General features: G+C 44.4%; 1 protein-coding gene across 1 annotated transcript in view; it reads left to right on the top strand.

Annotated features, from left to right (window-relative positions):
- The window catches only part of LOC112232703 (histone-lysine N-methyltransferase 2C-like), a 301,309-nt gene that overhangs the window by 263,992 nt on the left and 24,251 nt on the right, over positions 1–13,066 (top strand). The window contains exons 28-36 of the mRNA XM_042298636.1: positions 1,707–1,811; positions 2,436–2,483; positions 4,232–4,369; positions 5,339–5,371; positions 5,559–5,696; positions 10,711–10,867; positions 11,502–11,716; positions 11,950–12,023; positions 12,824–13,036. Coding sequence (XP_042154570.1) covers positions 1,707–1,811; positions 2,436–2,483; positions 4,232–4,369; positions 5,339–5,371; positions 5,559–5,696; positions 10,711–10,867; positions 11,502–11,716; positions 11,950–12,023; positions 12,824–13,036 — 1,121 coding nt within the window. The remainder of the gene's footprint in view (positions 1–1,706; positions 1,812–2,435; positions 2,484–4,231; positions 4,370–5,338; positions 5,372–5,558; positions 5,697–10,710; positions 10,868–11,501; positions 11,717–11,949; positions 12,024–12,823; positions 13,037–13,066) is intronic.

Here is a 13,066-nt window from a genome sequence, read left to right as displayed (position 1 = left end):
TCTTCTCCACATCCACAATCATTTCAACTCTACTCCAACACGCTATGAACAGCGCTGCAAGTTACCTACTAGGAACACACGTAGTGACAAGAACACACTGGATACTAGCAAAACAGAAGCTCTAGATTAACGTTTTTTCAGATTGCCTTCTGCGATATTAACAGCAGAGTTTGGTTTCCTATGTGGTTTTCAATAGACACGTTCACTTTCATAACAGCCTGTTTGTCTCTAGTGTCATGGGGGACACACTCGTCCACTCTGCTATATTCCCCCTCTTGTCATTTGTGGCAGAGGGAAGCACAGTAATAACTTGAAAGGTTTGCTTGTTTTGAGACATTCACCAGCTTTTAGTTTGACTACGGTCCTTGGAAAGTGTTAGTTCTCTTAGATGTTACGGAAAACCATATACGCATATATATATACAGTTGAAGTCGGAAGTTTACATACACCTTAGCCAAATACATTTAAACTCAGTTTTTCACAATTCCTGACATTTAGTAAAAATGCCCTGTTTTAGGTCAGTTAGGATCACCAGTTTATTTTAAGAATGTGAAATGTCAGAATAATAGTAGAGAGAATAATTGATTTCAGCTTTTGTTTTTCCCAGTGGGTCAGAAGTTTACTGTCATACCGCTCAGGAAAGAGACGCGTTCTATCTCCTAGAGATGAATGTACTTCGGTGCGAAAGTGCAAATCAATCCCAGAACAACAGCAAAGGTCCTTGTGAAGATGATGGAAGAAACTAGTACAAAAGTATTTATTTCCATAGTAAAACGAGTCCTATATCGATATAACCTGAAAGGCCGCTAAGCAAGGAAGAAGCCACTGCTCCAAAATCGACAAAAAAGCCAGTCTACGGTTTGCAACTGCACATGGGGACAAAGATCCTACTTTTTGGAGAAATGTCCTCTGGTCTGATGAAACAAAAATAGAACTGTTTGGCCATAATGACCATTGTTATGTTTGGAGGAAAAACACCATCCCAACCGTGACGCACGGGGGTGGCAGCATCATGTTGTGGGGGTGCTTTGCTGCAGGAGGGACTGGGGCACTTCACAAAATAGATGGCATCATGAGGGAGGAAACTTATGTGGATATATTGAAGCAACATCTCAAGACATCAGTCGGGAAGTTAAGCTTGGTCGCAAATGGGTCTTCCAAATGGACAATGACCACAAGCATACTTCCAAAGTTGTGGCAAAATGGCATAAGGACAACAAAGTCAAGGTATTGGAGTGGCCATCACAAAGCCCTGACCTCAAACCTATAGAAAATTTGTGGGCAGAACTGAAAAAGTGTGTGCGAGCAAGGAGGCCTACAAACCTGACTCAGTTACACCAGCTCTGTCAGGAGGAATGGGCCAAAATTCACCAAACGTATTGTGGGAAGCTTGTGGAAGGCTATCTGAAACATTTGACCCAAGTTAAACAATTTAAAGGCATTGCTACCAAATACTAATTGAGTGTATGTAAACTTCTGACCCATTGGGAATGTGATGAAAGAAATAAAAGCTGACATAAATAATTCTCTCTACTATTATTCTGACATTTCACATTCTTAAAATAAAGTGTGACCCTAACTGACCTAAGACCGGGATTTATTACTAGGATTAAATGTCAGGAATTGTGGAAAAACTAAGTTTAAATGTATTTGTCTAAGGTGTATGTAAACTTCCGACATCAACTGTATATCGTCTATATCTCCAGCCGATACCGAGGATCCCTTAGTGGACCTTTCGGAAGTCCTGAGCACGGATGCAGATCTCCTGGGAATGCTGTCGGATGATCTGGTGAAGTCGGGGCACAACTCAGGTAGACCCCTCCCCTGCCCTCCTCCAAAATGTCTGCCTCCACTTCCTTTCTTCTCTGCCCACTCACACACACTCTCATTGTCGCTAGCAAGGTCAACTCCATAAACAAGCTCCTGTGACATTTCTCTGTTGCATCTTTACTCATCATTTTGCATTTTCCTTCACTTGTATAGTTTTGTACTTCGAGTAAATAGTCTTGGTTTGCAGTACCTCCTTTCTGTGTCCATTGATTTTGGTTTGCTTTTGAACAGTTTTCTTGAAATGCCCATCTTGATGCCTGCATAATGGAGTGACATAACACTCCTCATAGACGAGGGTTAATAACAACCAGAACTGGGTTCAAATTGTATTTGTTTTCTTTCAAATGTTTTGAGTGTTTTTTTTTTTTTTTTTAAACGTTGGTTACATTGTACCAGACAAGCTCATTCAAGCATTTTTATGGGTTCCGATACTATTTGAACCCAGGCCTGTGTTAGGACTCGTGTCGTGATGGTTGGTTTTATGTCACTACTATTGTGGTGTAGCATCACAGTGGGCTGCTTCAAGTAAAGTGTTAGCATAGCATTTTATCACACCTGCTTTTCTCCTCCTCAGTTTATAATCCTCTGGTTTTGGGTTCCTGTAGGTCTTGATTTATGCCCTTTCCAAGTCGACTGCTCTTCCTCTCCGTTTGGTAAGAGACGTCCTCGGGCCCGTCTGGCCTCTTAGGAGCAGACCTGCCACCCCTCCCCTTCTCCCACTTTTGGGATGCTTTGGGACCCCATCCCCTCTAACACTTTCTACGCTCTCTGCATTTTTTCATGTCCTTCCTTCTCTGCGCTCCCCATTTTCTCACGCTGTAGCACTGTACAGTCTTTTTGACTAACTACTGTGATTTTACAACCACTCACCAATCTGCATGTCTATTGACCAATCTATGGACTGTTGAGTGATATTCTGTGGAGAAAAAAAGGGCTGGAGGTGAAAGTGATGAGTTGCTCTTTTTAAATAATGTTGTTTAATACAAATGTCATAACTTTAATATAATTCATTTGGTTTCTTCATGAAAAACCTGGGTTATATACCTGAGATTTTGCAAAAAGCTGACCACACACACGGCTATAAACTTTTGTTTTCATTTGATGTGTTTTAGTGCTTTCTAACCGCCTCACCCCAGCTGAGTTTGTTGAGTATGGGTTTCAAAGTCTGACCTTCCTCTAGTCATAGAAACAAAGCTTGAACTATAAATGACTCCACGTTCCATGGAGCACTTACCTGAGTAGCAAAGAAAACCTTGCCATCTTGGGAAATTAGATTTTTTTTCTTCTATGTGGTCTTGAGTCTGCATTGTTTCACAATGTATTTAATCTATCCTGTTTTTCAGTGTTGTATAGTGATTTCTTCTTTGTTTTTCACCCTTGTATTACTCAGATTATTTGAGAACGCCTGAAGGCCCCAAAACAGATAAAACAATGTTTTACCTTTAGCCTTTATTCCTTACCTTCAGTACCATATGCAGTAGCTGCAGTCTCCATGTACTTTGTCTCTTCCCACATATCAAGTTAATTCAAGGTCACAAGCGAAGTAGATTTTCCCAACAAAAATAAATTAAAAAGAAGCAAACTAGTCGAGAGTGCACCCCAGTAAAATGTGCGTTGACCTCGGACCCCCCTCTGATGTTGACGACTGAGGTTATGATGATTAATCATTGCAGTCTCCCAGAACTCTTTTCATTGATTAAGCCCTTGTCTACTCTAATGTGGGCAGTATGGGAACTGATTATGGAGGCAGTGTGGCTATTTTTTAAGGGACGGCTGCTCCGCGCCCCTCCCACACCTCTTTCCACACTCAGTCGAGCAGGCAACACAAATTAGTTTGTCATTATACTTAGAAGATTGAATTACGGGAAGACGAAGAAAAAAAAACAAGCGTTGGGGGGTATATAATATATAATGAGATCATGTTCAGTTTATTTTTCCACCATGACATGAAGGATCAGCTCTGTCTTCTCTCTCGTTCCTCTCTCGCTCCTCTCACTCTCCTCTCTCTCGCTCCTCTCACTCTCCTCTCTCTCGCTCCTCTCACTCTCCTCTCTCTCACTCTCCTCTCTCTCGCTCCTCTCGCTCTCCTCTCTCGTTCCTCTCACTCTCGCTTCTCTCACTCTCCTCTCGTTCCTCTCTCGCTTCTCTCACTCTCTCCTCTTCTCTCTCTCGCTTTTCTCACTCTCTCCTCTTCTCTCTCTCGTTCCTCTCACTCTCCTCTTCTCTCACTCTCTCCTCTCGTCTCTTCTCTCTTTTTCTTCCTCCTCTCTGAAATGGCTCGTGAGGGGGCTAGTGTCAATTTATTTTTGTTACATAAAAGTGGACTATGGGTGGGTATGCCCGCGTGTGTATGTGACCACCCTCTCCTCACCATCCTTTTCTGCCATCTGCCATCTGCTAGCTGGTCTGGACATGGACCCCATACCTGATGATCCCACTGGGCCCTGTCAGGGCTCGGCAGGCCGGGGGCCCAGGGCTCTACAGGAGGAGCCTCTGGACGTCATCCTGAGCCCAGAACTGGACAAGATGGTCGCAGATGGTAAGGCGGCCTGGTTGAATTCTGTCTGTCTTCCAGAGATCTGTATATAATGACTATATTCTCATGTCTCCACCCTAACAATGGGAGTGGTTGTCCCAAAGGCAGGCGACAAGCTTAGGTCCAAAATAACCCATTGAAATGTATTGGGCTTATTTTGGACAGATTTTGTCGAGAGTGAAACCTCTGGCTTCGCCTCTTCCTCTCTGTGCACACTCGGTGTCATTGGTGAAGAGCAGAGGTTTACATCTCCAGTCCTCCAGGGCTTCAGTGTCTGTTTCCTCTTGTCTCACTGATCTATTTGACGTATGTTAGTGTGTGACTCTCTGGCCTAAATGGTTTCGCAGCTCGACATCAGTACATAGATTCAGGGTTGGTTTCTGAGACACGTCTCTAAAGCTGGACTAGGCTTAATCTGTGTCTGGGAAACTGGCCCTAAAAGTCACTCATGAGAAATGTCTTTCTTCTTAGAGTTGCGTGCCTCTGTTGATGATTGTGGTCTTTATAGTATCCACCACATGGAACAACTGCTGTGTATAGAAGGCATTGGTGGTCAAATCACATCCCACATTGCAAAATCATGGAACACTAAGTAAATAATGTTTGCTCAGTTTAACTGAAGTTCCCCCAAAGTATCAGTGTTGACAAATAGGGAGGTCAACCTTATTCCCTTGGCAGAGATTTACCCGCCTGACTTGCTCCCTGTGTGTTATAACTGCTTAGCGGCTTCCTGGCTCTGTCAAAACCAATGTCTGGCCTAACACATTGAAGCATAACCAAATCCATGCCGGTTTTAGTTGAGGTTGTTGTGCATTCCTCAGACTTGCAATTGAGCTACACCCCATCTGATGAAATTCTATGTTTGATCCCCAGGATTTGTTAACTGGCTTGCTTGGTTCAATCAAACTAGCACAGAGGATAAAGTGTATAACATTGCAGCAATGTAATATGCATTTCTTTTCTTTTTTTCAGGTGCAATTCTCAGTAAGCTCTACAAAATCCCAGGTTTGTGGTTTTGATTATATAAGTCTAACCTAGAGTTTTCAAAAGGTTGTTCATTCATTTGTATGTCAGAGATGATCAGTTCCATAGAATTCAAAGATAACCGTGAAACATTCAATCACCACCTGTTGATGATGGTTTAAAGTATGTGCGTGAACGCTATTTATTTCATTGCTGTCGCCCTCTACAGAGCTTGAGGGTAAAGACGTGGAGGATCTCTTCACAGCGGTCCTGAGTCCCAGCACCAGCCAGCCTCCACAGCTGCCTCACCCCCAACCGGCCCACCCTGGGCCCAATGTACCTAGAGCCGTGGCCATTCCAAACCCAGGTACCACCACCACCTCAAGCCTCTTGGAGAATTGCATTTTTTTTTTTTTTTTTTTTTTTTTTCACCTTTATTTAACCAGGTAGGCTAGTTGAGAACAAGTTCTCATTTACAACTGCGACCTGGCCAAGATAAAGCATAGCAGTGTGAGCAGACAACACAGAGTTACACATGGAATAAACAAATTAACAAGTCAATAACACAGTAGAAAACAAAGGGGGAGTCTATATACAATGTACAATGTGTGCAAAAGGCATGAGGAGGTAGACGAATAGTTACAATTTTGCAGATTAACACTGGAGTGATATATGATCAGATGGTCATGTACAGGTAGAGATATTGGTGTGCAAAAGAGCAGAAAAGTAAATAAATAAAAACAGTATGGGGATGAGGTAGGTGAAAATGGGTGGGCTATTTACCAATAGACTATGTACAGCTGCAGCGATCGGTTAGCTGCTCAGATAGCTGATGTTTGAAGTTGGTGAGGGAGATAAAAGTCTCCAACTTCAGCGATTTTTGCAATTCGTTCCAGTCACAGGCAGCAGAGTACTGGAACGAAAGGCGGCCAAATGAGGTGTTGGCTTTAGGGATGATCAGTGAGATACACCTGCTGGAGCGCGTGCTACGGATGGGTGTTGCCATCGTGACCGGTGAACTGAGATAAGGCGGAGCTTTACCTAGCATGGACTTGTAGATGACCTGGAGCCAGTGGGTCTGGCGACGAATATGTAGCGAGGGCCAGCCGACTAGAGCATACAAGTCGCAGTGGTGGGTGGTATAAGGTGCTTTAGTGACAAAACGGATGGCACTGTGATATACTGCATCCAGTTTGCTGAGTAGAGTGTTGGAAGCCATTTTGTAGATGACATCGCCGAAGTCGAGGATTGGTAGGATAGTCAGTTTTACTAGGGTAAGCTTGGCGGCGTGAGTGAAGGAGGCTTTGTTGCGGAATAGAAAGCCGACTCTTGATTTGATTTTTGATTGGAGGTGTTTGATATGAGTCTGGAAGGAGAGTTTGCAGTCTAGCCAGACACCTAGGTACTTATAGATGTCCACATATTCAAGGTCGGAACCATCCAGGGTGGTGATGCTAGTCGGGCATGCGGGTGCAGGCAGCGATCGGTTGAAAAGCATGCATTTGGTTTTACTAGCGTTTAAGAGGAGTTGGAGGCCACGGAAGGAGTGTTGTATGGCATTGAAGCTTGTTTGGAGGTTAGATAGCACAGTGTCCAATGACGGGCCGAAAGTATATAGAATGGTGTCGTCTGCGTAGAGGTGGATCAGGGAATCGCCCGCAGCAAGAGCAACATCATTGATATACACAGAGAAAAGAGTCGGCCCGAGAATTGAACCCTGTGGTACCCCCATAGAGACTGCCAGAGGACCGGACAGCATGCCCTCCGATTTGACACACTGAACTCTGTCTGCAAAGTAATTGGTGAACCAGGCAAGGCAGTCATCCGAAAAACCGAGGCTACTGAGTCTGCCGATGAGAATATGGTGATTGACAGAGTCGAAAGCCTTGGCAAGGTCGATGAAGACGGCTGCACAGTACTGTCTTTTATCGATGGCGGTTATGATATCGTTTAGTACCTTGAGTGTGGCTGAGGTGCACCCGTGACCGGCTCGGAAGCCAGATTGCACAGCGGAGAAGGTACGGTGGGATTCGAGATGGTCAGTGACCTGTTTTTTGACTTGGCTTTCGAAGACCTTAGATAGGCAGGGCAGGATGGATATAGGTCTGTAACAGTTTGGGTCCAGGGTGTCTCCCCCTTTGAGGAGGGGGATGACTGCGGCAGCTTTCCAATCCTTGGGGATCTCAGACGATATGAAAGAGAGGTTGAACAGGCTGGTAATAGGGGTTGCGACAATGGCGGCGGATAGTTTCAGAAATAGGGGGTCCAGATTGTCAAGCCCAGCTGATTTGTACGGGTCCAGGTTTTGCAGCTCTTTCAGAACATCTGCTATCTGGATTTGGGTAAAGGAGAACTTGGAGAGGCTTGGGCGAGGAGCTGCCGGGGGAGGAGCTGTTGGCCGAGGTTGGAGTAGCCAGGCGGAAGGCATGGCCAGCCGTTGAGAAATGCTTATTGAAGTTTTCGATAATCATGGATTTATCGGTGGTGACCGTGTTACCTAGCCTCAGTGCAGTGGGCAGCTGGGAGGAGGTGCTCTTGTTCTCCATGGACTTCACAGTGTCCCAGAACTTTTTGGAGTTTGAGCTACAGGATGCAAACTTCTGCCTGAAGAAGCTGGCCTTAGCATTCCTGACTGACTGCGTGTATTGGTTCCGGACTTCCCTGAACAGTTGCATATCACGGGGACTATTCGATGCTATTGCAGTCCGCCACAGGATGTTTTTGTGCTGGTCGAGGGCAGTCAGGTCTGGGGTGAACCAAGGACTGTATCTGTTCTTAGTTCTGCATTTTTGAACGGAGCATGCTTATCTAAAATGGTGAGGAAGTTACTTTTAAAGAATGACCAGGCATCCTCAACTGACGGGATGAGGTCGATGTCCTTCCAGGATACACGGGCCAGGTCGATTAGAAAGGCCTGCTCACAGAAGTGTTTTAGGGAGCGTTTGACCGTGATGAGGGGTGGTCGTTTGACTGCGGCTCCGTAGCGGATACAGGCAATGAGGCAGTGATCGCTGAGATCCTGGTTGAAGACAGCAGAGGTGTATTTGGAGGGCCAGTTGGCCAGGATGACGTCTATGAGGGTGCCCTTGTTTACAGAGTTAGGGTTGTACCTGGTGGGTTCCTTGATGATTTGTGTGAGATTGAGGGCATCTAGCTTAGATTGTAGGACTGGCGGGGTGTTAAGCATATCCCAGTTTAGGTCACCTAACAGAACAAACTCTGAGGCTAGATGGGGGCGATCAATTCACAAATGGTGTCCAGGGCACAGCTGGGAGCTGAGGGGGTCGGTAGCAGGCGGCAACAGTGAGAGACTTATTTCTGGAGAGAGTAATTTTCAAAATTAGTAGTTCGAACTGTTTGGGTATGGACCTGGAAAGTATGACATTACTTTGCAGGCTATCTCTGCAGTAGACTGCAACTCCTCCCCCTTTGGCAGATCTATCTTGACGGAAGATGTTATAGTTGGGTATGGAAATCTCTGAATTTTTGGTGGCCTTCCTGAGCCAGGATTCAGACACAGCAAGGACATCAGGGTTAGCAGAGTGTGCTAGAGCAGTGAGTAAAACAAACTTAGGGAGGAGGCTTCTGATGTTGACATGCATGAAACCAAGGCTTTTACGATCACAGAAGTCAACAAATGAGGGAGCCTGGGGACATGCAGGGCCTGGTTGCTGGGAATTTAAATGAACACAGCAAAAAAAGAAACGTCCTCTCACTGTCAACTTGTGTTTATTTTCAGCAAATGTAATGTGTAAATACGTGACTAGCAGAAATTGAATAATGTTTCCCTGAACAAAAGGGCGGGGGCGGGGGTCAAAATCAAATGTAACAGTTAGTATCTGGTGTGGCCACCAGCTGCATTAAGTACTGCAGTGCATCTCCTCCTCATGGACTGCACCAGATTTGCCAGTTCTTGCTGTGAGATGTTACCCCACTCTTCCATCAAGGCACCTGCAAGTTCCTGGACATTTCTGGGGGGAATGTCCCTAGCCCTCACCCTCCGATCCAACAGGTCCCAAACTTGCTCAATGAGATTGAGATCCGGGCTCTTCACTGGCCATGGCAGAACACTGACATTCCTGTCTTGCAGGAAATCACACACAGAACGAGCAGTATGGCTGGTGGCATTGTCATGCTAGAATGAGCCTGCAGGAAGGGTACCACATGAGGGAGGAGGATGTCTTCCCTGTAACGTACAGTGTTGAAATTGCCTGCAATGTCAACAAGCTCAGTCCGATGATGCTGTGACACACTGCCCCAGACCATGACGGACCCTCCACCTCCAGATCGATCCCGCTCCAGAGTACAGGCATCGGTGTAACGCACATTCCTTTGACGATAAATGCGAATCCGACCATCACCCCTGGTGAGACAAAACCGCAACTCGTCAGTGAAGAGCACTTTTTGGCAGTCAAATCAAACGTTATTTGCCACGCGCAAATAATACAACAAATGTAGACTTGTACCATGAAATGCTTACGGTACTTTTACAAGCCCTTAACCAACAGTGCAATTAAAGAAGAAAATATTTACCAAGTAGGCTAAAATAAAAAGTAATAAGAAAAAGTAACACAATAACAATAACGAGGCTATACACATCACTTACGTCCTGTCTGGTCCAGCAACGTTGGGTTTGTGCCCATAGGCTACGTTGTTGCCGGTGATGTCTGGTGAGGAACTGCCTTACAACAGGCCTACAAGCCCTTAGTCCAGCCTCCTGGTGTAACTCGGGCAGTTGTTGCCATCCTGTACCTGTCCCACAGGTGTGATGTTCAGATGTACCGATCCTGTGCAGGTGTTGTTACACGTGGTCTGCCACTGCGAGGACGATCAGCTGTCCATCCTGTCTCCCTGTAGCGCTGTCTTAGGCGTCTCACAGTATGGACATAGAAATTTATTGCCCTGGCTACATCTACAGTCCTCATGCCTCCTTGCAGCATGCCTAAGGCACGTTCACGCAGAGACCCTGGGCATCTTTCTTTTGGTGTTTTGCAGAGTTAAGTTTTCATAACTGTGACCTTAATTGCCTATTGTGTGTAAGCAGTTAGTGTCTTAACGACCATTCCACAGATGCATGTTCATTAATTGTTTATGGTTCATTGAACAAGCATGGGAAACAGAGTTTAAACCCTTTACAATGAGGATCTGTGGATTTTTACGAATTATCTTTGAAAGACGGGGTCCTGAAAAAGGACGTATCTTTTTTTGCTGAGTTTATAATCAACTATTGACTGTGGAAATCAATCTATAAGAATTAATGGATATGAGCATTTATTGAATGAACATTGATTTATATGAATCATGTTCACATAATCAACAGGACATGCAGATGTATTTCTGGAACTACTTCTCCGACATCGTCTCTATGCTCTCTGTTGCAGGCGACCATGGACTGTTTCCCCGCATGCCAATGATAAACGGCATGATGGGGCCCAACCCTCACTTTCCTCCAACTCCCATGATGCCCGGCAGCACAGGCCCATGTGGCGTGGGAAACTTCTCGCCCATTCACAGAATGCCTTTCCCAGACAAGATTAGGTAAGAGCAGGGAGCTGTCTATCCATTACTAGAGCATTGCTTTCATCTGCTCAAAGACAATCAATTGGATTTTGTGTTATTAACTTGCCTCGTGATAATTGTATGTTGTGTTATTAACTTGCCTAGTTATTATTTTTTTACTATGTTATCCTTCATTGTTTTGACTCCAATGTATACAGTTCACTTTAACCTAATTTTTCCTGACGTCTGCTCACTTGTTAGCTTTCATATCTCAATCAATGAGTGTAATGTCATTTTTATACTATAGCCCTTTTTAAATGATAATTTGCTTCAAAGTGAACCGCATTGTAAGTGATGTGACATACTTGAGCAATAAGGCACGAGGGGGTGTGATATATGGCCAATATACCAAGGGTTGTTCTTATTAGGCACGATGCATCGCCATATACCACAAACTTCCGAGGTGCCTTATTGCTATTATAAACTGGTTGTCGATGTAATTAGAGCAGTAAAAATAAATGTTTCGTCATACCCGTAGTATACGGTCTGATATACCATGGCTGTCAGCCAATCAGCATTCAGGGCTTGAACCACCCAGTTTGTAAAAATCAATATATAACTAAATATATTGGTAATGTTGCAATAGAATGTGTAACCTGAGATATCATTCCAGGGACAAGAAGTTTAGCCAGATGGGGGGTGATGTGGTTGGTTCATGGAGCGTCCCTGGCCCCGTCCCACCTCCAGAGGGAGAGACAGACACCATGTCCAACGCCCAGAGGAGCACGCTCAAGTGGGAGAAGGAGGAGACTCTGGGCGAGATGGCCACCGTGGCCCCAGTCCTCTACACCAACGTCAACTTCCCCAACCTCCTAGAGGAGTTCCCAGGTTGGTACATCATAGACAAAGTTTCTCAAATGAAAATGAGATGATTTTTGGTTACGTCAAATTCAAAAGTGTGAATTACCTACTACATTTTTTCAAATGAAAAAAAATGATAAGCTCTGAAGTTCTGTGTCACATGCATAAAAAGGGGACTGGGAAAGGTATAGTTCTTGGCCATATTGCATGTGTGTTGTAGCGCTATACGTTTTAGTGGCTAATCTTTCTTTCTTTCTCAGACTGGGCTATGAGAGTGAAACAAATTGCAAAGTTATGGAGGAAAGCCAGTTCCCAGGACAGGGCCCCATATGTGGTAAGTTCATTTTTTTTGACCAGGTAAGTGGATTGAGAACACATTCTGGGTTTGGAAGTTGTTTACATCCATGCTGGACTGTGATGCACTGCACTTATTTTGATCAGCAGGTTTTGCTGATTGACAACAGAAAAAGTCCATGCATTAAAAAAAAGGCTAATCTTTTAAAAAACATTTAAAACCTCCAATTAAACTTAGAACCCTATTCAATCAAAAATGTATTATTTCTGCTTCACCAGAAGAACATTGTTGTTGACTTACTCCACAAACCTGATTGTGGCTTTTGATTGAATGGTGCCCTATACCTTTTGGAGTGATGAATCAAAGGGATCAGCCAGTTACTGATCAAATGTTAGTCTAAACACACTTCCTGAAGTAAATTGTAGAGGCCAATAGGGAGAAGACAGATATTTGTGTTTGTCTTGTTCTTTTCATCTGTTTTCTGTTGATATTTTAAACCCAAAGGCTCTCGCGCTTTGTCCCTTCTCGTGTCTTTGTTCTGTTTGAATGTTGTGTCTAGTATGTTTTCCAACTTAACACACAGTTCTTTGAGGATTTTTCAGGACAGTCTCTATGATGAAATTATATTTAACAACGCTCTGCATGTCCAAATTACTTGATGAGATTAGGTGATTGTAGAAGGTTTCTTTACCTTGTGATTTTCCCCAAGACATTCAGAAAAATGGTGGAGCCTTTATTTGTTCCAGTAGGGTTTTAAGAAATTAGCGTCTCAGGAAATGTATCTTTCTTGCACCATCAATTACAAAATGGACTACCTCTTCCAATCCCCTCTCTTCCAGCAAAAAGCACGGGATAACCGGGCGGCCCTGCGCATAAACAAAGTTCAGATGTCAAATGATACGCTGAAGAGACACCAGCATCCTCAGCAGCAGCAGCAATTGTTGACTGACACCTTTGACCCCAATAGTGTCCCCTTGGACACTGAGCTGCTCTTCAAAGACTCTCTCAAGCCCAAGGAGTCTGAACATGAGCAGGAGTGGAAGTTCAGACAGGTAAGAGTTCCTTTGGAGGGTTAACATGTA

Source organism: Oncorhynchus tshawytscha, linkage group LG16, assembly GCF_018296145.1.
Source record: "Oncorhynchus tshawytscha isolate Ot180627B linkage group LG16, Otsh_v2.0, whole genome shotgun sequence".
Taxonomy (NCBI): domain Eukaryota; kingdom Metazoa; phylum Chordata; class Actinopteri; order Salmoniformes; family Salmonidae; genus Oncorhynchus; species Oncorhynchus tshawytscha.
This window is presented reverse-complemented; position numbering and strand designations above follow the sequence as displayed.